This window comes from Sorghum bicolor, chromosome 5, assembly GCF_000003195.3.
Source record: "Sorghum bicolor cultivar BTx623 chromosome 5, Sorghum_bicolor_NCBIv3, whole genome shotgun sequence".
Classification (NCBI taxonomy): domain Eukaryota; kingdom Viridiplantae; phylum Streptophyta; class Magnoliopsida; order Poales; family Poaceae; genus Sorghum; species Sorghum bicolor.
Window position 1 is genome coordinate 12,753,893 of NC_012874.2, and position 27,444 is coordinate 12,781,336.

Here is a 27,444-nt window from a genome sequence, read left to right on the forward strand (position 1 = left end):
ATTGGAGCGAGCGCTCCAAGCATTGGTTCTACGGTCATGGGGGAAGCGTGGACCCAGACACCGGGGCGCTAGTTTGGGGCCAAGAAATCTCTAGAGCAGCAGAGAGACTAGTCCGTGCACGAGAGGCGGTTCAGTCTGGTGAGTTCAGGCCTAACAGGGAGAAGGATGAACTCACCTATGCGCTTGAAAATCCTGAGCACGGTGGGCGTACGAGAGGCTATGGGGCAGTTCCGTGGCTGCAATCATTCCAAGCCGATCAAGATACCTACAGAAGCCGCCAGAGAAAGAAGGATGAGGAGGCAGAGCGGATCCGCCGCCTGGAAGCTTTTGTTCTGCAGTCACAAGAGCGCGAGAAAGCTCGTGAAGAATGGATGCAGGCAGAGATTCAAAGGCAAGTGCAAGCAGCACTTAGTCAAATGACGAAAGGGCAAGGTACATCACAGCCTGAGGTCAATGTTAGCCCCCCAGGCCAGTTGAAAAGCAGCTGCGCATCCACGGAAGTACCAACCATTCAGGATGACACGAAGCTACACTTCCCCGTGGATGATGTCACAGAGGCTTTTACTACCTGTGAGCTGCATGTACCAGATGGGAATGCCACCAAAAAGGTGGCTATCGCTGTTGTCAACCCTATCGACCGAACGGGCACTCCAAGAATCCATAATCGACCAGTACCTGGTGGATATGCTAGCGTCTCGGTTGATAGGGTTGAGAAAGGTTGTGGCAATGTGCCACTAGACATAGAAGGGGGAGACGGAGAGAAGACCTTAGGTGAAGCTGAGAAGACATTTATTTGTTGGCGCAAGCGCTTCATAATTATTCCTCAGCATAGGTTTGTGTGTGATTTTACTTCTTATATTATTTATTATGTATTGAAATTTAAAAAAAGTTTACTCACAAAACTTGTAATTGTTTTCTTTGCAGGGACTCCTCCAACCTAAGTCCAGTTCTCTCCCCAACGCATCATAGTGCTGCGGGCGGTGACAATGCTGGATCTCCTCCAACACCTGCGGCGGCCACACCGACCCCGCCACCGCCTCCACCACGGTCTCCACCTCCTCCACCGAGGTCTCCAACTCCTCCACCGCGTTCTCCAACTCCTCCACCGCGTTCTCCAACGCCAAAAAGATCGGCCCCACCCCCTCCACCGCCTGCACCGCCCTCTCCAAAGAGTGCACGGTCGGTCCCCTCGCCTCCAAAGCGAGGTAGTAAGAAGCGGTCCGTCCAAGAAGGACCGAAGTCATCGGTCCCACCTCCAAAGAAGGCTGCCTCAGCAAAGAGAGCTAAGACGCCAGAAAAATTACCTTACGAAAAGAGTGAAAAGGAGGTAATTGCTACATCTAAAGCTGAGGTCCAACAATTTTTTGATAAAATAAAGGAGGAAAGGAAAAAACGGCTTAACCCAGAAAAGCCGTACTTTTATGTGAAGCCATCGGAACTGAGGCAGAAGGTGGCGGACCATCAAAAGAAGCAACGCGAAGCTCAGAAAAAGCCAGCACTTTCGGACTATGAGCGGTCTCTGGTCAAGTCTTCACAGCCTACTAAGAAGAGAGTAGGAAAGGGGGTCCCACAGCTCGGAGAAGTATCAAAACCGGTGCCCCCTTTGATTGTGCCAAATCAATACGGCTCAAATGAAGACTTGATGCCAAAGAAATCCTTAGCGTTGTCTGAGCTAGACTTGCTTGAGAGTTACTTTGGACAGAGCGGTTTAAATATAGAAGAAATTACCGCCATTCTTGGATGCCATACATTTGAAAAAGCCGAGGTAGTTGATCAATGGAGGGCAAGATATGAACCGGGCAGGAGTCTATTCGACCCTAAGCGTTTACACGAGCTCGGCACACAAATGTTTGCAATAAACAAATGGTGCATTGAGGCGTCTAAAAGGGGAGAGAATTGGATTTCTGTTCGTATTAGACAACATCACTACTTCCGTGGAGATGACCTCATATACGTGCAGTTCGAAGAATTGCACCAATTATGCCACCTCGACGCTCTTGACAAATCTCTTGTCAGCTGCTTTTGTCTGTAAGTATTTTTCCTTTTTATTATACTTCTAACTTCTTTAATTACATGTATATAATCCTTACACACTTAGGATTTGTATGTATATATGCAGGCACCAAATGAGAGAGCTCAGAATGAGAAATGACAATAGTATTGGGTTCGTTGACCCTTATATTGTTTTCAAGGCTCCGCAGGCAGTGTGGACAGCAGATTATGAGACAGAAATCTGCACCAATCTTATGAGGTTCTTTGTAAACCAAAAAGAAAAACAAAAAATACTCTTCCCCTTCAACTTCGAGTGAGTTATATAGTTATTAAGTGCATGCATATTTTATTTTACATTATAGGACTGACCCTATATATGTGTGTGTAAACAGCTTTCACTGGATACTCATGGTCATTGAAATTCCCAAGAACCGATTGATAATCTTTGACTCAATGAGAAAACCACAAGAAAATTATCAACAAATGGTAAACGTTATTCAAAGGTACGTAATGTCGATCTCAGCTACAAAAATATCATAATATGACTCTGTAATTATTAGTTCACGATCCACAATGGCTGTGTATAGGGTTTGGGAAAGATTCATTGACCGTGAACATCTCAGTGGATGTAAAGCGCCGCTTAACATAATACATCCACAAGTAAGTTCTACTAGCTAACAAACTTTCGCTAACTTTTAGCCTTCTTATTGTCGTGGTCATGAATATTTATATATATATATACATCGTACAGTGGTGTTTAAGACAAGAAGGGGGGAACAATCTATGTGCATATTACGTGTGCAAATTCATGATGGCACAAGTCAATCAAACACCCACAGAGACGCTCAGAGTACGTTACATGTCTCTTTTCATTATCTCCTGAATTATATTGAATAACTTAGATAACTAATACCTTTTTTATTTATTTCAAATTAAAGACGGAATGGCTGAGGGAAAAGGTCCTACAACAAGACCGAATCAAAGCTATCCAAGAGACGATAGCAGGATTTCTCCGCGACCAAGTGATCAATACAAACGGCGAGTTTCACTTCAACGGCAACGAAACTCTTATACCAAACAACGATGATCATTTGTATCGTTTGTAGACATTGGGAGAACAAACTCTATGTATATATGTGTTACGAATTTTGTACATATAAAACTATATATATATAAAGCTTTTTACATATATATTTAATTTTTGATGTGGTCTATTCATTTTATTATAGGCAAAGCTTAACTATTAAGCTTAGCCTATAATTTTCATTTATATATGCTTAATATGCATGTAATATAAATATATTATTGTATCAGCAAAACATGTATTGAAAAACCTATTATTATATATTATATATAAACAATAAACAGAACCGAAGAAGTGAACCAAAAAAAAAAGAAAAAGAAACCCTTTATACCAACCGGTGTTAAAGGGTCCTGCAACGTGGCAGCCCTGGCAGGACCCTTTAACACCGGTTGGTGTTACCAACCGGTGTTAAAGGGGGGGCTTTAGCCCCGGTTAACGGAACCGGGACTAAAGGGTGGGCCTTTAGTCCCGGAAGGGCAGCACCGGCTCGGGAACCGGGGCAACAGGCCCTTCCCGACCGGTGCTAATGCCCGAACGTGTGGCAGTGTTGGTCCCTTTTGTCAGTCTCTCCCTCATCAACCTTCTATCTATGCAAAGAAGAGGAATCATATTATTCTTGACTTTTCAAGACCACTGAAGCCACCATTTGGCCATGTGCCATGCATTAGGATCGATGGTTTAATAAAGATTACACGACGTAGATCAAGATCGATCTATTTGATGATCCTGAACCGTACAATTCATCATGACTGAATAAAAAATCTGAGCATGCATCAACCGCTATGCATTGGCTTTTGGAGGCAAACACATACTCCCTCTATCCCAAATTATAAGTCACTTCAAGAATCTTGGAGAGTTAAAGCATCTCAAGTTTAACCAAAATTATAGAAAAAATTACAAAGTTTTGTGGCGTCAAATAGATATATTATAAAAATATAAGTAATGAATAACCTAGTGATACTCAGTTGATATCATAACTGTTATTATCCTTTGGTCAAACTTGAGATGCTTTGACTCTCCAAGATTCTTGGAATGACTTATAATTTGGGATAGAGAGGGTAGCATTTTTCTCCTTGGTTTATTTATTTGCTCTGAAAGTTACTGTCCATAAACAAGTAGCCATTGTCTTGGGCCAAAGGAAATCATGGCCTTATTTTGATTACTTTTTTAGGCTGCTTGTATCCAAAGTGCCTTTAGTAATCAATACTCTTTGTCATATAAATTTGCAAGGTTTATATTTCATTCCATGGGACAAACTTTGACCAATAATTATTCAAATAATACATAACTTTTATAAAATAGTTGATATTACCATATTCGTATTCGAACAATTATTTATCATTGTAATTTTGTATCATATAAATAAAATGTTAATATCGTAGCTAATGGTGAAAGCATTATCCTAATGAAACAACATGGAAAGGGTATTTGTGGCGGTTGGTGGTACTAAGCAATAATATTATTATTTCTTAAAAATCCCAAACAATAATTATATAGAATGGAGAAATGCTAATCGAGAGGGGGGAAAATAAATAGAGAAACGGTTTAGTAATTTGGGAAACTATTCACAATTTTGACCATATACTCCATGTGTCCCTAAATATAAGGTACAATTTGACTTGGTGCGGTCTTCAAAAACATGTTTTAACTTATATTTCTCTTATAGTATATAATTTATAGGAACAAAAGTTTGATCATTGGAAAGTATTTCTAAATACAAATCTAATGTAACTACTTCTGTAAAACATTTTTTTATATAATTAGGCTAACTGTTAGTCAAAGATATCAAAGTTAAATACCAGTATAAAGTATCTTTAAAAAAAGGTTTGGAGAAGTGTAGAAAGGCCAGTACTTCAGATCTTCAAGCAGCAAGTACAAGCCATACGTACAGGATGGTAGACATGGTAATAGTTGATTAAGCCGCTGGATAAAGTGTCATGATCGATCAAATCAAGCTAGCTTTTGGTAGCTACTGAAAGTATTTTATGCCGTCAACTTGCAAACTAATGCATTGTACCAGGCCTTAAGTATTGACAGATTAAGCATGGCTGCAATTAGTTTAATTAATTAGGTCATGTTCTGTTGTGCACCTGTGCCTGCTCTATAATGTTGTACAACTAATCTAGCCATCTAGGGGCACTGTTGATGAGCGGTTATGCGTGCTTTGGCATTTTGCAGGGAACACAAAGCACTTTTGTTCTGACGAATTTTGTTGCTGTCAAGGACAACAAAAGAAAGAGTAGCCAAGGAGGAAGCATTTCAACGACCCTGAAACGTGCAGCCAGTGATGCTGTCTCTCTGTGTGCAGGTTCTTCTAACCCCAGCTCGCCCATGAACTGAACAATGGAGAAGAGCATCCAGACAAGAAAAAAAAAGTTAGTGATATTTCTCTTCTATAAAAAACTGCAGTGAAATGTCAAATTCTTTTTTCTTTATGTGGAATTGTCACAAATTTTTTTAGAATTACACGGTAAATGCAGACACTTACAATGCACATACACTCACCCCTATGAATACACGTACGTAAAACCTACCCTTATGAGCACCTCCGAATAATTGAGCCCCCACATCACGAGATCCACGAAGTCATCACAGGTGTCTCGCTGTTGACGGAGATGTCGCCTACCACTGAAAGCATAGCGTTATTAAATCGTGGAATAAATTCAAAAAAATACGAGCACCCGTACCAAGTCGGGGACTTAAATTCAGATGAGCAGATTCCACCACAAGAAAACCAACCAGCTGATCTATACTACAACTACTAAGTTTTCCTCTTGAACTGCATGTTTCTTTTTCACCAAATTTTCAGCCCTTTCAAGGAGGCTAGACATGATTTTTTTTTAGCGCATTTTCGGCTTCGAGGTTTGCGAGAAATAATCTGCGGCCACAAACACCGGGAAAGAACATTACCACGCTGCGAAGGACAGGCACAGCACAGGGGAATGTGGGACGCTGCCCTCTGCTTGCCTCCCGGCGCCGGCGAGCGGCACGACGCATGTCCGCGAAATGGAGGGCAACTCCGTCAGCGGCATGGACCCTGTGCCTCCCATGTGACGCAGCTGGTGGACGGCGGTGGCGGCAACTGCGGCGTGCGTGCGTGACGCCAAGCATGGCGAAAATAGGCTCGTGATTGCTTCATGTCATCATGTGCCCCTGCTGCGTTCCTCCAGCCAGTGTCTACGTTGATGCACGACGACCACGAACCCAAAGCCAACCCAACCCATCTTTGCATCTCAAAATAAAGAAGCCAAGTAGACGACTCATGGAGGCCACTTGACACAGCTTTGCTGTCATTCATATCATACATGGTACGATATACCAGGCAATAGCTGCTGTCTCACATATGTATGATGTAACAGTGAGCTTCGAAATAGAGGTATGGCAAACTTCATTAGAAGGGTGCAATCAAGCAAAAGCACCCGTTTCTGAGGCTCAAAAGATGTACAATGTCATAGAGAAAGTATACCAGTAGGCTACTCTACCCCAGTTGTTTCGGAGTTCGTCGCACCATTGCCTCATCTCGAGCCAACTGTGACCTAAGGGGCTTGCCTTTGTTGCCTGATGCACAAGAACGCCAAGCCCCACGGGGAATCGCATTGCACATTACAGATTGCCGCGACACTCCCATTAGAAGTAATTCTACCTCCAACCCAACCTGTCAAAGAGCTATGGATTTGTTTTTACTCAATGTCTTTCTGAGATGATGAAGGGAACACAGCTTGATGATAACTAATACACCAACAAAAGCCATGCCCTACAGAGTCCAGACCAGACCTATGCCAGGATAACCAGTTTGGCAACGAAAGCAGAGAGCCATGGATGTACACAATGGAAACTTCTGTTTACAGGATCCAACAGCCAGCAGATGGCGCGGCGCTCTTCATTTGAGAGATTTGAGGAGCCTGAACAACCCCACTGCCTCCCTTATTCGCGAGAAGGCGATGCAAAATGCTTGCACCTCGACGAAGAGATCTTGTACTGCACAAACCCAAGCATCTAGAAAAATGTCATCCTTTGCACAACATTGAATTTCAGTCTTAAAATCAATAACAGAATAAGTAACGCACAAATGATCGCAAGTCTAAAACTCTAAATCAACAGGCCCTCAAATGAAGAAGGAAAATCAACGTGTGTGAAATAGCATTCTTCTATGAACAGTGAAAGAAACCAAATAGTTTTCTCTGAAAACAAGTCCAGATATCATGTGAGGGGCCCAAAGGACACAATTTTGTCCATCTTTTTTGTGCAACAGATTTTACTACATCCCAACATCAAAAAGTGAAGGAAAAAATGACCACTTAAAATTTCAGTCGATTTTGGGAAGACGGATTATCCATGCTTCTATGATTGTTCCAACTGAGTTCCAGAAGGTAACTTAATTTGCTATGCACACAATTCGCACAATTCAATATTTTCACATATAATAAGTACACCAGTCACCAGTTTACATTCCATTTGAAACCTTCCTATAAAAGGATGAAAACTTTAAAAATCTCAGGTAAGTGGCAACTACAATGAGGCACCTCCCTACTAATGACTAAACCACATAAACAGATAGATAAACAATTAAACATGTTGAATTGGAACACAGATTTACAACAGATACACAATGAAAAAGGAACGAATGAAAATTAGTTTCATCAAACTAGAAAAGCTAAAGATCTGCATGAAAGGTTGTAATTACTTTTTCTAGAAGATAAAATATGATAATTTATTGAGTGTTAATTATACTAGTTTAGATCGATTAAAAGTATAAAATTGAGTCTAAAGACATCTCTAATGATTTTCCTCAGTATAATAGAGAAAGTAGATAGAGAACTGCATTAGAAGTGCAATATGAGAATTGCTCACCATCTATTATCTTGTTCCGAATGAGGCTCTGTAGAAAAACACATACTAGTCTCACTAGTCTATTTTGCATATACTTGTCCTGCAAACAATGTTAGTTAAGAAGGTTTATCAACACTTAGCAAAGTGCCATGTGTATCATTTGACACATTATAGGAATGTTCAGTTTTCATTCAAATAGTCAACAGAAACAAAAGTGGACCCTCATTTTAGCATGTGCAGGGAGGAAGCAGTAAATAGGAAAATATTAACACTACATCATAGTACATCAGGAGTAATAAATAGATTGCTGTACTTGAAATATTATAGTGTGAATACAACACTTCATAGACAACATCATTAACTCATAATTATTTATCCCCAAAAAAAAACATGTTGAATTGGTCTCTGAAGCATAAATCAATGCAATGATTCCACCAGGAGGTGGCTGCATTTGGTATTGAAGAATGGATGTTAGGTCCATATAATGCAATACTTTTAATTTACATATAAATGAAATTCATATTCCTGGGATAAACAGAATTTGATCGAAAACAAGCAGTGCTCAACCCAATAAACATTTTAGCAGCCCAGAACTGACGTTGGAACAATGTTACCATGATTATCAAAAGATGATCTACCAGAAAAGATGGAATGCATGATTAAAAAACAGACCTTAATGTCTTCACATGATCGAATACAGTTTGAGATATAGTCATGAACAAATCCTGGTGGTAAAACTACTGCAGTAGTGAGCCTGTTTACTACTTCCATTGAATGCAAGCTCATATCCATACGGACAATAACATCGAAGTATCTGTCAAACACGAAGGCAAGTGTGAAACCTGACATGCAGAAAAAACGCAATAATTATAAGGATAAAGATAAAACAAATGAAAAAGCTAGTATTTATACGCATCCATATCTGGAGAGTTGATTAGCTTTGAAAGAACCTCAACAGCTATAAGTGGATTATGTTCAACAAGGTCCTGAAAACAGAAAGTGGTCAGACCGTCAGACCAATAGCAAAGCAGGCAAAGTATTCAGCACTTTGTCAGAAGCAAGCACATACAGGGAGCTTCTGTGGTGTCATTCCACAATGATAGACTAGCTTCCAGTCCTTCGCCAGATCTTCAATAATTTTCTGCAAGAAGTAATAAATTCATTAGATATGTAAAATGATCAAAATTTCAAAATTTACCACTATAGAGCGTCTGCTGTTATCCTGTAACATTATGCCAGATAAACACTTCATTGACCTAGAACCACATTGCATGTTGCGGCTACTACCAGTATACTTCAAATACGTGCAAGTTTATTTATGATTTATTACTTTTGTACTCCATCTTTCTAAAGATAGCACTAAAATTTTGTATTCCTAGTCCTATAACTGACTTCCCTATCTAGATCTTTCATTTTTAGTTTTTCCTATTTTTTTATTTCTTCATTCAACAAGGTGGTTAACCAATCACTCAAGATAGACGAACAAAGGTTTTAGGCATGCCCATAGGCAGCACCTAGGAATAGTTATACACCCAGCAGGCCAGCTTGGTGGCTGGTTTCAAAAATGTTGTGATTGAACTCATTTTTCTTTAAAATCAAATTAGGTGATTTTGAATGACTTTCAACTTTTGGCTTGGCTCAGTAAGCTCAGTTTGAAGTTGGTATCAAACAACACAAGAGACTACAATAAAATAATAACATGTCAATTTCAATGGAAGCTAAATAAAGTTTAGTTGGCTAGTTAACCAAACCTAAATTTAGAAGTAAAGGCCTAGAACCCACTGAGCTAGCTCTCTACTACACCCAGCTCGGTAGTTACACGTGAAATAAAAGCTTCTATTGGGAGCACCCAACTACAAATCCTAGGTCGGCTACTAGCCGGAGCATCAAGTATTAACATCCAGAGGAAGTATAAGAAATTTGGTAGATCTTTCTTTGGGGCCATGCCGGTAAAATAGGAATACTTGTTCGATATAAGGCAAGGATCTGGGTCGTCATGGTAGGTAACATTAGTTTCCATCTATATCTCTAGGATATCTTAACATCCAAGCCATCATGTACTATACAACCAGCTCACAAGGCCCAATAGAAATCATCCAATTTCTCTATAGTATTCATATTCTCACATGGTATCAAAGCAATCGCCACCGCTCCACAGCTCCTGAACTATCATCTCCATGCTTCAACATTGCACCACCCCCAAAGGGATGATCTTCATGGGGTTTGCACACTATTGGTATGCTGTCAACACAGTGCAATGCTAACATGTAGACATTTTTCCAAACACTTAAGATCAGGTTTTCTCTGTTTTTCCCTGATCATAGACCGGTCTGCGTCCCTTGCTTCTAGGTCCGGCTCTATAGTTCGAGGGCCCTAGGGTGAATGGGCATTATCATTTATAAAATGATAAAGCAGGTAATAATAATAGTATGCTTAATTCTTGAAAAACAATGTGTATACCTAAAACTAAAATAGTAGCAACAGATCAGTATTCCCAATTCTAGAGATGCAAAAGCACCCAAAATTGAATTCTCAGAATTCAAACCCCTGACAAACAGCAAAAATAAACGCAGATCAAATCACGCAATGGCAAAAGAATCGGCGACAATCCAAACAATCCGTACAACCTTGAAGAAAACTAGCTTGCTGATGGTTTTGCTGCCAATTCTATTCTCTATGGTGGTGAACAAGTAAGGACGGAGGAGCCTAAGGCACCATCAAGGCAAGGCGAAGAGCACTGAGAACATACTAAAGGCCGACAGGCAAGGCAACTACACATGCGACATTTTTTTTTTGTTACTGGGCCTGGGAACCTTCTGCAGGTTTTGCATCTGCTATCCCTCATAGTGCACATATCGGCTGATGGGCCCCTCTCAACCATAGCCGCGTAGGCCAAAGGCAGTCGCCCCTCCCGCCTAGGCCAAGCCCTATTTGCGCCAATCCAAGTGCATATCCACCCAGTTGTCATCCAACGCTAGATAATCACTATCTTACCATCCACAACCATGAGGTGTCGCACTTCCGAGAACCAAAGTATGAGTCAACACCATCATTGTTGAGATCACTACCCAGCCAGGCAATGGGTCTGCCTCATGTTACTCACTCTTTTCGCAGTTGTGGGCTATCTTTTTAGAGTATATTTGGTAGTTTAGGTATTGTGTATCGTACACGGTCATATGTATCTGTGAGTTGCCAGTAGACATGTATAATATAGTCTGGTATACGTTGTATTTGGACATGTTGTACCCCCAGCCCATTGGGCTATATATATGAAAGGTCACCCCCCCCCCCCAAGAGAGTGTGTGGTGTTTCCCTATCTTTCTACATGGTATCATTCACAATTAGATCGTAACCTTCCGCTTTCGCTCTTTCCTCTCTCGCCCACGCGAGCACTGCGACTTCCCCACGATCACACGACTCCTCTTCCACGCGCGTGAAACCCTTACGCCCGTACATCCACCTCCACTGCGCTCTCCCTCCCATGCGGCTCCAACACCATGCGAACCACCAGTGACGGCTCCATGCCTGTCCTCGGCGCGAGCACCTTGCCGGCCACTGGCAACGGCACCATGGGTTCTGCAACCATCGTGTACTGTGACAATGTTAGTGTTGCCTATATGACCGCTAATCCTGTCCACCATCTTCACACGAAGCACATCGAGATCCACATTCACTTCATCCGCAACAAGGTTGCCTTGGGACAGGTTCGAGTGCTCCATGTCCCGTTGACTTGTCGGTTTTCGAACATCATGCCCAAGGGCTTACTTCCCGCTGCGACATCGGGCGGGTATTAGACATATACAGTCTAGTCTTGTATACGTTTTATTGGGACATGTTGTACCCCTAGGCCATTGGGCTATATATATTAAAGGTCACCCCTCCTATCTTTCTACAGTTGCATTGCCTCAAAAGCCTTGTAATTCATATGAACTACCCAAGGGCTCAATGCAATACATCCATCCAACTACACCTTCGGGTTGGAAGAGTCCATTCCAGCACTTGTTTCTTCATCCAACACAACCACTCCTGGTTGGAGCCCTCTCTCTTGTACGCCTGGTATTGGCAACACCAGCGTGTGCTTTCATCCCCAACATGTTGCTAGGTCTGGCAAACCTGGCATACATCTCGATTCAAGTGGCTTGACTGTATCGACTTCGGCATCGACCCTCCCGTTCCCACCATGTTTGCCTCAATTGCATCGTCACCTTTCTTCTATGTCCACGCTGGCCCTAAATGCGATGATCTCGGCATCACCCCCTTCCACGACAATTGCCTCGACGCATCTTCGTCGCCACCATGGCGCCTCTTGTGCGCCTACGGCTTCATATGTGCGACTGTCTCGACATCGGCGACCATTTCACAACTACGTCAACCTCGGCTATCTCCAGCATAGCTTCTTCGACCATACCTTTTGCACCCTCGCGTTTGGCTACCTCGACATTGGCACAAAGGGCTATAATCGCATGAGCTCCTTGTTGGTTTCTACTCTGAGGGGACGGATGTTAGCCTTTGGCTTCTCTTCTCCACTGCAATGCTCCCGCTATGACTGTGGAGGGATGTTATATATTTGGTAGTTCATATGTCGTGGTTGTCTTGCCTCCCAAGTCTTGTACTATATATAAACTACCCAAGGGCTCAATGCAACACATCCACTATCCAAATAAACACCATCTACCGCCCTCAAAGCCGCTAGTGGGGCATACAATGAAGATCAAGTTGATTATTTGCACGCGCGTGCTCATGTTGGTGCCTTAGGCCTGCAAATTTGTTTTCCAAGGCATGTAAACAACACATAGGTCTCGGCAACATTGGCAACAAAAAGAGGCTATGATCTACTTGAACAACCTTGTCGCTTTCGACTCTAGTCTAAGCATTCACATTGCTCATGCTATGATTATGGCAAGGATCCATGAGAATCCAAGTTGTTATGGTAGGATAGGATTAGTTTCCATCTCTATCTCTATGATTGTTTAACCAACTCACAGGGCTCAATACAGATAATCCAATATCCACAATATTCACATTCTCACAATACTTATAATAAGCTCTCTCTCTTCTGTGGACCAATTCCACATTGTCCTATCTACAAGTACCTAACAATTATGCTAAGAAAATCAAATAGTGTATTAAATCTTGGAACATAGTAACGATTCAACAAACAAATATGCCTATAATATTTATCTTTCCAATTTTAATGCTGTTCGAAACCCAATGATTGGGTTGGCCCGCTACCATGGTTCCGGTTGCGCCTCCTGTAGACATAGCGGAATGCATCCTTAGGCTTAGGAGGCATAACTATGCATTTCTGTTATAGCATATATACTAAATATTAGCATTAAACAATAAGATGAGCATTAGAACAATACATAGTACCATCCAGAAAAATGTCAATCCAGCATTTGCAACACAATAAACCTTTAAAAGTTAAGTAAAATAAATTGCAACAAGCGCAAACACATCCTGGAGTTGTTGATTTTGAATAATGTGATTTAAGTTTTTAGCATAGCAGAGCATTTCTTCACCCAAATGTCACGCTTATCACTATCTGCTATCACAAAACTTCATTACCACATTTGCTCACCAGCTGGTCGAAAAACTATGGATGTAATGTACGTGTAGTATTTCACTGTAAAAAAATGCATTGTATTGAATGATATTGAATGAGAAAAAAACAAGGTGTTCTACCCTTTATAGTCCATACCACAAGGAAAAAGAAAAAACTATTGTTTAGCCTTTTCAACAAAGACCATCCTTTTGAGGGTCCAGCAAACTCCCTTCTAGTTGCTTTGTGTGAGTCCCTTATTTTCTTTTATTTATATATCTCTACTAGGCCCCTTATTTCTATATGAACTATAAATATTCACTTTTAAGACTAATTTCAAATAGAACTCAGTTTCTAGTTAATTAGCATATTAAAAAATGTATAGTACAAAATCTACTTAAAATAACCAAACACCCTTTCATGCTTTTTATATTAGTGACTTAGTTACTCCTTTTAAACAAAGCAATAGTTAATAGGATCAATCCAACAAATTATAGTTTCCATAAACCAGCCAATTTGATTGAGTTGGAACGGACAATCTCCATGCCATCTTCTCTAGTCTTATAGAGAAAAGTAAGCTATTAATCCTACAGCTCTATCCTCTTGCATGCAATGAAAAAGTGACATTCCCAACTTAACTCTTGCCCCATGGACTTCTCTAGTTGCCCTTCACATCATCACAAGTCGCCACAGATTGAGACTACTCGCACTGGTCAGCCCTTTGTTGCATAAAGCGTTGGGGACCCAAAGTTGCCTAGCCAACGCTATGCCTTTGCACACCATCACTTGTCATCTTAATCATCACACGCTAACATATTCCACAAGGTGCTCCCTTGGACCATCCACAATCACAACTAACACTCAGCAACACATCAATACTCAATGCTTTCACTGCCAGTTGCCACCAATTACACAACCTACACTCAGTAACATCTTAATATCCAATGCTTATCAGCGAGGAATTCAGGATTAGAACCAGTGAAGCTAACTTTGAAGAGAACAAGATAGTAATTGAAGAGAACAAGATAGTAATAGAGCACAGATGGATGCAGCCTCACCCACATATTGCGGGTATGGGCTCTACCCACAAGGAAGCAACAGGTACACCAACTAAATAAGTAGCATGAAGGGCTTAGATGCTTAGTTCTATTATTTTATAGAAAATATTTAAAGAAATCAAGTAAAAAAACAAATGGTAAAATAATCAAGCGCTAACAAAACCACGTTTCTTTAAATGATGCAAAATCCTATGGATCAGGTACTATTTCAGTAGACGGAACTATCAGCATATCCATTTGAGAATAAGGTTGCAGAAAGAACCTCTTGCTGGGCCACTGCAAGTGGACCTTTACAAGCTTGGTCGACCAGATCTCGAATCACAGCACCTCGGCTAGTGTCTGCACACATGGTACCATCCCATAGTAGCTCATGGTTGTTGTCTATGTTCAGCCACTGTAACTGTACATAAGTACATTCATAGATAAATGCATATGTTCAGAAATTAAATTAGTGTATGAACAAACAATTCTTCTTAATGCAATGATGTGCAGGTCTCCTGCGTATTCAAGAAAAAAATGAACTCTTAAAAAATTGCAACCTTACCTCCCCTTCAAAAATTTCAAGTCTTGGTGGAGAGGGTCGTATCCATTGAGGAGGCAATCCTTTAAGTGATGTTTGTTGAAGTAATGTAGCAACCATGTCATCTCTATTTGGTATTATTGAGGACACCCTGTGAATAATGAATGAAGAACTTGGTTCATAATCAAACCAGTAGAAGCAAAATGAACGGATGCCCAAACAATCATTGCAAGCAGATAGTTGTGTATACATACTCCAATGAATTACCGAAGCTTTGAAAAACATCTGGGTCAGGAATAGCACTTCTGACAGTGGCATCTCTGAAATTACTAGAGAAGGGCAGAGGTCGTGCAGCATCATAGGAATATTGTTTCTCGAGCTGTTCTCTTTGCAAAAAGACCTAAAAAATAGATGCCCATCTTAACAACTCATCCTACATATATTGGACATAGTTTACCTACCAAGTGTATCAACTAAGTTTCATAATTGTATGAAGATACAATCATCTACCTGAGATGCATAATCAGATCCATTCAAGTAATCGAGAGCAGACTGCTTCAGAATCTGAACATTAATGAAAAGCAAAGTTAGTATACAATGCCAAATATATCTTTTGTGGAAATGTACAAACTGAGATCTACCTCACAAACCTGCGAAGTATATCTTTTAGTAAACATATAAATTGAGAACTGCCTCAGCAGATCTAACATTTTTTTATGCATGTAAGCAATGTGACAAGAAACTAATGCTGAACTTTAGTAACTTATATCCAGTTACAATCCCCTAAACATAGAAACCAAATATCCTACTCCCTAATCTTCTCATGCCAGAACACCTAAATCCCAAACACATATTTCAAGATAATCTCGCCACCTTGGACTGTAATATGATGTTATCTGGTTATTTGATACAGGCAATAAAATGTGGAGAATTAGAGGATAAGCTAGCAGAGTAGTAGAAAAAAAAAACAAATTCCAGTGTGGGAACCAGTCACCAATTGCCAGCTGCAACTGCAAGTCATCCAATACAGAATGTTTGCACTGCCATCTAACGGCAAACAAACTCTTTTATTCCTTGTTATTTCCAGATCATCTACACTGCTCCATCCAACAATGTATGGTGCGTGTGTATTTCAATAATTAAGCTTTGTAGGTTTCAACTAGATTTGTGATACAGAAGTGGTATAACTGAAATTGTAAGGTCATAATTTTTAATTGGTACCAACTTATAGCAAGAATAAATGATCAAAGTTCAACTTAAGTCATGCCTTATATTTTCAGATATAAGATGTGACAATTATATTTTAGGGAAGGAAAGTATATGTCAGCACTATGTTTCATCACTGTCCTGTGCAATATGTCAGCACTCATGCAGCCTGAATTCATATAATGTTTCCAAAATAATCATCATACATAATTGGACAACTACACAACCTCACTATTGTCCCCATTAGTCGAACTTAACAAAACGTGGAGAAATGCCTGTTCTGCTTTCTCAGAAGTTTCATCACATGCAGCCTGCAAGAAACAAAAAAAGTCATGAAAGACTCCAGAGTCGAAACATTTACATGATTTGTTGTACTTCAAAAGGCACAAAGATCTTCAAAACATTGGTGTGGTACATAAGAACAATAGCAACAGTAACTTGTCTTCTTATATGGGCAAAAAGAGCCACAGCTAAGCACGATGATAAACAAAAGGTAACGTAGCCATATTATGCAGATTGGTATAACATTACATCAGACCTCTAAACTTAAGATACTTTGCAACAGGTTCACCTTGCTCAAGGTAACAAGTTCATACATGGCTCTATACAAAGGACTCAAGGAAGCCACGAATCCCACGATAAGTAAATCGCAGGACAATATTCATGTAGCGCTAACCATTTACTAGCTGTGTACACAACAACCCTTTGAATAGTCATAACAATAAACAAAACATAGCAAGAAAAATGTACATATCAAGTATAAATTTTCAGGCATAATTTATTTTGCTAACGGCAGAACCGGATGGCATTCGCTTGCAGCCATGTCACTTTGTATATAGGATTAAGTGAGACTACAGCTTAGACCTGGGATTTGCTGAAGCTGTAGCTCAATTGCCAGTGGCAATTGGCAAAATATAATTTACTCAAAAGAAAAATAACAGAATGTAGTTACTATTTGGCAATTTTCGTTGAAATAACAAAATGGACAGGTCAGCATGTATTAAGTAATCCCTCAGTCAAACCAGATATTAGGCCTCAGGTAATACCATGGGAAAGTAAAAAGTAGGTGACATATAAAGTGGGTCTACAGACTTTTGTTTTCCCATTCAGTTATTGCTTAGTTAATGCATATGGCAACAGATTTACTACTTGAAACTGAAATAACAAAGGAATAGACAAGTTTTACAGCTTACATTTATTAAAAGAGGAAGAAATGGATTTGCCAACTGTGAGGAATAACCTTGATGTAGAATTGCAAATGCAACTAAACGCTCAGCAGGTTGAAGCATCATCTTGTCCTGGTTCGAGAAAAAGTAACATAATTAAAGCCTGGCTTTAATACTGCTATGCTAAGAGAATAAATCCAAGGAAGAAAAGAACATCAATTAGACTGTAAACTTCGGGCCTGCTTATTTTTCTATTCATTTCAGTGATAGAAGAGCACAAAGGTCCTTGAGGTTAAAAGACACAGTAAAGTGCTTGCTTAGAACAGCATTTCCTTTAGAATCCACAGATTATGCAAAGAAGCCTGCAATATGACTGGTCAACAGAGCTCAACTAGTACCCTGTTGCAACGGATTTCAGGCTGAGTTAGAAAAAAAAAAAAAGGCCCCTCGTTGGTTCATACTCTTTATCCAATAAACCTGGTAAGCCAGGGGAACTGCGGTAAGCTGCTGGTCCCAAAGAGCGGTGCCGCCAAGGGGATGTAATTCTCACATGTGAAAAAACAACCTTCAGGGACTTTACTGGACATGCAAGAGTCTATGCTCTGTGTTGAAAAAATAAAAAAAATGTCCAGGAAGTTTCTTCCTCCCACCGGTCTTTTTTTAATCAACACACTAGTTAAGCCTGAACTGTGGACTATTACTATAATTCAAACAAATTTATGATGCTAAGCTTTGGGAATGGTGATATGACAAATATAGTCAAGCCTATCTGCTCTGGAAGCCACTTGTGTTTGTGCCTTCTTATTTGTAATTCTCTAAAACAGAAAAATTAATAATTCAATTATGAAACAGATGAGATAAATTGAACATTTGCCATGGAGAACTCATAAAACTGTATAAATGAAACAAATGTAACAAAACCTTATGAAACACATTATTGCTCTTCTTAAATCAGAACCTTGCATTGCTTTTAGGAGTTAGAAAACTTGCATTTGACTACCCTTTATTATTATATTTAAACTACAAGACACGTGGAACCATACGCATACTTCCCTTTATATTGAAACTACAAAACACGTGGAACAATACACATACTTCCCACGGCCTTTGGTGGAATAAAAGAACCAAAAGCTACAGTTTACAGCAAAAATGATCGAAAGAATGTAGAAAAATCTCAGCTTAGCCTATTGATTATGCCAACTAACAGGTAAGAAGACATCATGATGTGTACAGATTTTCATGCCTAGCTGACTATATGATTTTTATTTCTTGTTCCCAGGACAGAACTCTGGATATCTCGTGCATTGGCTGTAGGAGGGTTTGGTTACTCTCCACAGGCATAGAAATGCTGTGGCACTGCCCTTTGCTGTGTCGATCCCAGATGGTTGCACTGGTAACTTTAGGATAAGGATCATGGTAAGACCACTAGACAAAAGCTAAAATAGTAAAAGATTCAAACTACACAGACACCAAACAACCTCATCAGTACCTGGTACTTCTTTTTTTGGAATGTTACCTGATATCTTTTTTTCATTTGTGCGAAGTAACTTGACCCACAGACAATCCGCTGCAGCACTGCTACGCTCCATACAAATACTCCAACAAAAACTCAACAGTAACCAAAGCAGCTAATTATGTTGCCATTCTTTGTGCACGCAACTAACCACAATTGTCAAATCCACATCCACTGAAGCCTCCACAGCCCAAGCAGACAACTGAGTGAGATATAAGAAGGCTGCAGCTATATTTTTAATTTCATTATTAGTGTGCTCACCACGAGCCACAATTCTAAGATCGACCAAAGCCAAAACTTCCACTGATTTTTCAACTGAAGATTTAGTTCAAACAAAGCAGCTAGAATCACAGACATGGCTGCCGAAACCGAAAAGAGTAAGCTTTCACTGAATTGCCGCTAGAACCCATCCAAAAACCACAAATTCAATCCAACAACCAAGCCAAAAAGTGAATAAGCCAGGCCCTGCCATTGCCGAACCTAACTGTTCCCCGAAACAATCCTGGTCCCCGGACCTCCAACAACCACCACGCCCACCAGCTTTGCACAAGCACCCCTAAAAACCTGAGAACCCAACAATCGAACGGCACGCGGCTCGAACAAGAGCGGCGCGTGCTGAAACTAGACGTAAGCGGCGGGGAGGGTCTCTGGTGACGAGGAGTCACGCACCTCGAGGACGAAGCGGACGGCGTTGCCGAACCGGAGGCGGCGCTCGGGGGCCACGCGCGCGAGGAAATCCGCGACGGCGTCCTCGAGCGGGCGAGAGACGGCGGCGACCAGCGCCAGGAGGTCAGCGCACTCCTCGCCCCGCAGCGCGCCCATGGGCGCGTAGGTGGATGGCTTAGGAGCCGCCGCCGCCGCCGCAACCCTCGGCGGCGCCGGCGGCGAAGTGCCGGCCTCGTCGTCCTTCTTGTCAGACATTGGGGCGCGGGGGACGGGAGGGGTTACGAGACGTCGAATGGGTTTATTGGGCTCCGACGGGCGCCTGAGTTTTTGTTTATTTTGGATGCTTTTTGCGGGTTAGGTGAGGCCTTGTTTAATTCCAAAAAAAATTAAGAAACCGACGTTGTTGTAGTATTTTTATTTGTATTTGATAAATATTATTTAATCATAAACTAACTAGATTTAAAAAATTTGTCTCATCAATTTCGATTAAATTATACAATTAGTTTTTATTTTCGTCTATATTTAATACTTCATGCATGCGTTTAAAGATTCGATGTGATGAAGAATCTAAAAAATTTTGTAAAATTTGTTGGAAACCAAACAAGACCTGAATATTCACACAGAGGGCAAATATGTGAGGTTGTTAAAATATATTATATTAGATATTATTATTATCATTATATTAGCGTGTATTTATTGTACACCATCAATTAATTTTGTAAAAAATATAGTATACATAGACTATATTTTTTTAGTAAATATGTTAAGTATGTCATAGACAGATTTAGTTTTCCAGATTATGTAAGATTTTTTTAAAAGTTGGAAATTTTTTGGGTTTTATTAATAGATTGCTATGAGTGACGCAACAACTAGTACATACAATGAATATGCATTGGTTTAGCAAAGAGTCATGCGTGTGAGAAGTTAGTGATCAAATCTAGAGATGAAAGCAGGGTCGGAGACCAATGGCGAAGATACGGAACATAAAAAAAGCATTAGTCTAATTCATATCTCTATCTCTATCTCTATCTCTATCTATATATCTATATCTATATCTATAACTATATATATTCTATATTTTTTATTTTTTATAAGCTAATCCCTACTATAAGTCTATCTCACATGCAAATCATCCACATCATCTGCGCTAACTATTCATATCATCTCTTACTAATAGTCATGTCATCATGCTAACTTTCAGCCCCTTAATTATAAGTTATCCACATCATCTCTACTTAATTTCATCCTAAATCCTTCGCAATCTCTGCAACAACGTGCATGGTATCTTCTAGTGCAAACTCCACTAGCCTTCTATCTCAACTTGCAAGTTATTCACCTTAGCAATCATTTTTTCACGTACAAGTATAGCTCACTAGCACATGTAAATATCATAGTTACTTTACTTTCTAGCTATCTAAGTCAATGAGTCGCATCATACAGTAACATGCATTTAGTTAACATATCAATGTGAAATGTATTCGCTGATATCCATTTACGATAGTACAACGTTTCAGATAAGTAAATATAAGTGTCCAATTTTATTTAAAATTATATGATATATCCTTTTAGTAACCTAGAGGAGGAAAAACGATTAAAAGTAGATATTATTTCGCTTTTATCCAACAATCTATCTCTTCACTGAGTGTAAGTTTATTAGTTTTGCTCATCTTTTAAATACTCAATAGCTTTAAACAATCAAAATTTATCAAACATCTTTCCATTTTGAGGATAATCTCTCTATCTTTTAATTGTAACCATGTATCACATCTTGTTAAAACATTTATTTCTCACATATAGGTGGATGCTTATTGGAGGCCTATGGTGGGTGAAGAAAAAAAATAACATTCGAGCACTTTGTGTTTGTAGGTTGTTTTAAAGCACTCCGTCATAGCTCCTAAGTTTGAAACCCACAAGGCACTCGTTTTGGTTTCACAATATTTGCCTATTATTTGTATTTTTTTTCTTGAAAAAAAATGACAGGTGAAATTTGTGATATGGATGCCACCTTGTTTAGTTTTTTTTGTAAATCGAATATATCACAGGTGGTGTTTTAAGGTTGTTCTCGTGTGGCATCCAACACAAGCTACACAAAACTCAGAAGTAGTTTGGAATGTCGTGTATCTAGGTTCATAGTAGTAGGCAATGTTTTTGAATGCGGAGTAGTATATCACATAGTTAGAATGCATTCATAAAAAAAAAACATGTGACGTCTTTGCGAATGCCAGTCAAGATTAATGTATGTTGCATTCATGCAAGTTGCATCTCATATTTTTTCTATGCAAAACTTATAACATATTTATACATCGATTAGAATATTTTGTGAATTCTACATGTTTCCAAATATTTTACCCATTTGTCACGAGTTAAATCTATTTTTAAAAACTTCTAAAGATGCTTTCACGACCTTTAAATATTTTTTATTTTAAATGTATCTCTAGGGAAAAAAATAAAATTTTAGAAATTTAGAGGTGTCTTATTTAATTTTAAAATCTTCTCAAGTATTTACCATTTTTTAACTAAAAAGGTTTGGAAACACTTTTTAACAATTAAATTAAACCCACTCTAAACTATGACATGACGTTAATTTGAATGATTCTAAGAGTTGAAGTGGTAAGATGTCTAGTTTTAGAGCGAGAAATACGACGAGACAACTGTAAAGAAATCTGTAAAAGCACACGGAGATAGAATTTACCCTCTTTTTTCTTTTTGATATTTCTTCTCCGTCCCTTTTTTTTTTTAGGAAACCGTCCAGTGAAGAGCCTGGGCCGAAAACAAAACTCATCTTTAAAAGACGAATCCTGCACCATGAAATCTTGCCTCTCATTTGGCCACATGTCAAGCAGAAAAAACAGCCACATTTCTAGGATGCTACCAAGCCACGTTTCAAGCAGCAACACCCTTGCAAGTTGCAATAAGTTCTAAACTGGCTTTTGTTCCAGCAAACATATTCTAGAACTCTCCAAAAACAATACATTCTAGATAACTCTCCCATCTTCCAACTAGACACCTGGGATAGTTCAAGTGTATAACTAGTCACTCATCCCTCAAACTCTTTCTGGTCATCACCTTCGCAATTACTTTTCATCAGTTGAAAGTCTTAATTGGTGAACGCCAACATCACCAACTTTCAACATCAATAACAAACTGGGGATCCCCATCTGGGATCGCAAGGTAATAACCACTTTTCTCTTAATTTTTGTAGCAGCAACCTTCAATATCCTTAACTACTGTCTGCTGCCACCCCAATCTCCTATGGAAAAAAAAGAAAGAAGAAAAATAATAATAAGGTAAAAACATTATAATATAATGACATAGTAATTTTAATAACAAGCACCAAAACAAACTATTTTCTCCACCTTTTAATTCATTTATATATAGCACCTTTTTGATAATTTGTTAGATCTTATTAAGATTTTTTTGGTATTATTTTATTCATTTACTAACTCTTCTTGTCCTGTTATACAACGGCAAATACAATTTTCGTTATAGAAATGAAAAAAAGAGCATCTCAATCTGATCAACTTTATAGTAGTAACTATAAAGAATAGAAACAAACCTATTCGGTTGACAAAAAAAAGATACACACGAACAACCAGATTATACAAGAAGCTGTAAAACGAAGATGCATACAAACAAATAAGAAACATACATACTTATCTTTACGTTATGGCATGATATACTTCTCTCTCGAGCAAATTAAATACCTAAAAGAAATATATGAGCAAAGATCATACTTGGGAATACCTAAGTACAGTTGCCAATATTGCAATGCAATATTTTGGTGTGAGGAATGCAACAAACATCATAAATTAGAAAGATATTATTGTGAATTTCCATTTACAAAATTTGCAAGATAAACCTCAAGCTAAGATTCTGTCTTGTATGCCGAGGTACTATCACTATTCAGATTATCTGTTTATACAAACTTAAGCGCATATGCTTCTTTAACAATGTTTTAATAGGAGTTTGATCTGCACTATTTCTCGCTCCACCTTATCCACGTCTCCACACCATAGCCATCCTTTCTTATACGATAGGCTGGTTCTCATCAAGGGCGCGGCAAAGCCGCGCCAGTATTTCTAGTTATTGTCGGTTGACAAACCACCCAATACCAGAAAGAAGCTGGGCTCTGCTCGAAAAAAAAAAGGGGAAAGAGAGAAGCTGGGCTGTGGCTAACGTTGGGGCTCAGGCAGCAAAAACCTGCCCGGACTGAGCTAGTAGAAGGCTGCACTCCCCCGTACCAAATCGATGGGCCATATTCGATCCATGACCCGTATCCGGGCCTTGGATCTGGGCCCAAGTCGGCTGAAGAGTTTCCTTCTCCTCTACGCCTCGACGGACTCCAAAGTCTCCAACACGGCTCCCCGCTCATCCATGCCGTGCGGTTGCAGTTGCAGATATAGAATTAAGGCCTTGTTTAGCCCCAAAAATTTTGTAAAATTTTTCAGATTCCTCGTCATATCAAATCTTTAGACGTATACGTGAAATACTAAATATAGATGAGAATAGAAAACTAATTGTACAGTTTGGTCGGAATTGACGAGATAAATCTTTTGACCCAGTTAGTCTAGAATTGGACAATATTTGTCAAATACAAACGAAAATGCTACCATTCTTATTTTGCAAAAACTTTTTAAGTTTTTTCGTCATATTAAATTTTACGGCTCATGCATGAAGCATTAAATATAGATAAAAATAAAAACTAATTACACATTTTTGCTGTAAATCACGAGACGGATCTTTTAAGCCTAGTTCCTCCATGATTAGACAATATAAACAAATAAAAGTGCCACACCAAAATATTTTCACCTGTAAACAAGGCCTAGCTTGCCGGCGACGGACTCTGGGCCCCTCCTGCGTCTGCGTCCTGCCCAGCCGTTCTCGTCGCGCCGTGCGCGGCGGCCACGGCAGCGCATTCGATGCTGGCCGCCGTGGTGGTTGCAGTCACAAGCTGCGTGCGTGCGGTTCACCACCGTCCGGTCCCCTCCCCCCGTCGCCACCGGCCGGCCTCCGGCACGGCCCACGGCGTGGCCTTAATTAATCTTGATTAATTAATTAATTAATGCCATCCGCGCGGTCCCCGTCCCAACGCCAACCAACCAGAACCCACCCGCTGCGCTAGCTTCCGGCGTCGAAGCCGCGCCTCTCCCCCCCGCTGACACCTCGGCCCCGCCACGAGTCGTCCGCCTGTTCCTCGTAAATATCCACGAGAACCGCCCGGCGCGCGACCGACCTGTGTGTTTGTGTGCCTACGCTGCTGACAGGTCGTCCCGCACCCGGTCGGCTCCACACATCAGCGACCGTGCGTCTACTACTACCCCTGTCCCGCGATCCCATCAAGACACCAGCACCAAGATCGTGACGGCGGCGGGTGGACAAAACAAAACAGCCTTTGTCACTTGTCACTCCCCCGCTCGGTTCCAAGAGTGAGTGAGAGAGAGAGAGAGAGAGTCCAACCAACGCCACACGAGATCCTCGCCCAGCCGGCGACGGCGGCGACCACCATGGGAGAAGCAGCCGCGGATCCAGCGCCGGCGGCGGCGAAGGGGAGGGTGGCGCCACCGATGTCGTGGCGGACGCGGCTCTCCGTGCTGGCCGCGGGGTACCTCACCGACGCCACGCGCCGCGCCGACGGCACCGTCAACCGCCGCCTGCTCGCCGTGCTCGACAAGCCCGTCGCGGCGTCCGCTACCCCGCGCAACGGCGTCGCCTCGCGGGACGTCACCATCGACCCTGCCCTGCCCCTCCGCGCCCGCCTCTTCTACCCCTGCGCTCCTGCTCCCGCCGACGCCGCGGAGGCGGCGGCGGTGCCCGTCGTCGTGTTCTTCCACGGCGGCGGGTTCGCGTACCTCTCCGCGGCGTCCCTGGCCTACGACGCCGCGTGCCGCCGTATCGCCAGGTACGCCGGCGCGGCCGTGCTGTCCGTCGACTACCGCCGCTCGCCCGAGCACCGCTTCCCGGCCGCCTACGACGACGGCTACGCGGCGCTGCGCTTCCTCGACGGCCCGGACCCCGACCACCCCGGCGCGCTCGCGGTCGCCCCGCCGATCGACGCCGCGCGGTGCTTCGTCGCGGGGGACAGCGCGGGCGGCAACATCGCGCACCACGTGGCCCGCCGCTACGCGCTCGACCCGTCGGCGTTCGCGAGCCTCCGCCTCGCGGGCCTCATCGCCATCCAGCCTTTCTTCGGCGGCGAGGAGCGCACGCCCGCCGAGCTAAGGCTCGTGGGCGCGCCCATCGTCTCCGTGCCGCGCACCGACTGGATGTGGCGCGCGTTCCTGCCCCACGGCGCCGACCGCGACCACGAGGCGTCGTCGCCCGAGGCCGCCACCGCGGGCATCGACCTCGACGCCGCCGGTTCCTTCCCGCCCGCCACGGTCGTCGTCGGCGGGTACGACCCGCTGCAGGACTGGCAGCGGCGGTACTGCGACGCGCTGCGCGGCAAGGGGAAGGAGGTGCGGGTGCTCGAGTACCCCGACGCCATCCACGCCTTCTACGTGTTCCCGGAGTTCGCCGAGTCCAAGGACCTCATGCTACGGATCAAGGAGATCGTCGCCGGCAGCAGCAGCAGCGAGTGACCGGCGACGGACGGCGCAGGCGCAGCTGTCGCCGAGATGCTTCTGCTAGCAGAGGATTACTGTAGGTGTCGAGTGACTGGGGTCGGTGACGTGGACTGGGACGGTGGTGTCGAGTGTGACGTGGTTCTCATCATGCAATGCAACCCGTGTGGGACGCGTCATAGTTGCACTAGTGTGAGGTCATGATGACGATCGAAAATGGTCTTTGGCATGTCATGGACGTGGCAGCAGGCCTATGAATAACCATCTTTATGTCATGTGGGCTTTTAGTGGATCGTCCTTGGGCTAGAGGATCAAGACACACGAAGACCTCAAATCCAGGCCCATGATTAGCTCATCATTTGTACTAATGAACGAGCCTCTTCTATCACGTGTGCAATTAAGCCCATGTCAAGTCCATTGTCCATATAAACACAACTTGTGTTACGCAAGTGTCCAATTTATGCCATATTTATTTCTTATAAACATGAATAGAAATACAAAGCGTATTTGAAAACACAAGGTCAATATTAGCCAGCAAGTGGCACATATGATGCAAATATGTATGAAAGTATCACTAAAACATGCAATAAAATATGTGCATAAACAACAATACATGTGCAGGGAGGATTAAAGTGCCAACAACTAGGGATGAAAACAGGTCGCCTCTCCATGTGCAGGAAGTTGGAATTGGTACGGATATGGAGCGGAACCGGATTGAAGACGAATTTAAATAGTCGAGTAACATATGCTTATCAAGAATTGATTTAGTAAAGAACTAGAACAGGAGAAGATAATAATCTTGCATTGCATTCCATATATTGCGGCTCTCACCCTGATAATTAATCCTTTACATGATATCTTCACTAGAAAATGATAAGTTACTTGCCAATAAATAATAATATCTAGCAAGTTTCTCAATTTAAAAATTAGAACATCAAATAGCCGCATCACAAAAAAAAGTTCTCAACTAACAAACTTTTTAAAATCCCGAATTCTTTAGTCACGGAGAGAAACTTTTGGATATCCTGTTTTGAACATCGGATAATCCGCATAGAATTTGCAGATAATCCATTATCCGTATCCGTATGGATATTAAAAGTTCTTCTCCGTATCCTAAAAATTTGGATTCAAATCAGACCTGTTTAGACCATTATCCACACCACTTTCACCCCTACAAAACAATGGTGGAGCAACCATGACCACCATCAATGTTGGTGGATCTTGGGCCTCCATGGCCAGATTTGACGCCTCCGCACCAAAGCCAACTTTCTTTAGCTCCTTCAAATCTATCTCTCCCTCGAGGGCAT

The 27,444-nt window shown here is 41.6% G+C and overlaps 2 protein-coding genes across 3 annotated transcripts; one reads left to right on the plus strand and one right to left on the minus strand.

Annotated features, from left to right (window-relative positions):
• Positions 6,441-19,870, minus strand: LOC8057169 (CCR4-NOT transcription complex subunit 11). 2 transcript variants are annotated; one of them, XM_021461837.1, is made up of 12 exons: positions 19,581-19,870; positions 17,426-17,530; positions 16,460-16,543; positions 15,537-15,590; positions 15,281-15,426; positions 15,051-15,177; positions 14,769-14,906; positions 8,976-9,047; positions 8,819-8,892; positions 8,579-8,720; positions 7,928-8,006; positions 6,441-7,072 (listed from the first exon to the last, which is right to left on the minus strand). In XM_021461837.1, the coding sequence occupies exons 1-12, from the start codon at positions 19,830-19,832 to the stop codon at positions 6,957-6,959; spliced, it is 1,389 nt and encodes a 462-aa protein (XP_021317512.1). In that variant the 5' UTR covers positions 19,833-19,870; the 3' UTR covers positions 6,441-6,956. The 2 variants fall into 2 exon arrangements, with proteins under 2 accessions (XP_021317512.1, XP_002450580.1); XM_002450535.2 differs by having other exon boundaries at positions 6,441-7,054; positions 19,581-19,869.
• Positions 24,956-26,581, plus strand: LOC8057170 (probable carboxylesterase 18). The gene has a single exon (XM_002449244.2). The coding sequence runs from the start codon at positions 25,082-25,084 to the stop codon at positions 26,153-26,155; it is 1,074 nt and encodes a 357-aa protein (XP_002449289.1). The 5' UTR covers positions 24,956-25,081; the 3' UTR covers positions 26,156-26,581.

Bases quoted from the DNA above. Each gene is read 5' to 3' on its own strand.
- LOC8057169 (XM_021461837.1), bottom strand. From the start codon at position 19,832: ATGTCTGACAAGAAGGACGACGAGGCCGGCACTTCGCCGCCGGCGCCG. The intron at 9,048-14,768 runs GTTCTTTCTGCA...TACTTCTTGCAG, and splicing joins TTGCAGTGGCCCAGCAAGAG to AAAATTATTGAAGATCTGGC. The intron at 7,073-7,927 runs GTGAGCAATTCT...ACATTTTTCTAG, and splicing joins TCGGAACAAGATAATAGATG to ATGCTTGGGTTTGTGCAGTA.
- LOC8057170 (XM_002449244.2), top strand. From the start codon at position 25,082: ATGGGAGAAGCAGCCGCGGATCCAGCGCCGGCGGCGGCGAAGGGGAGG.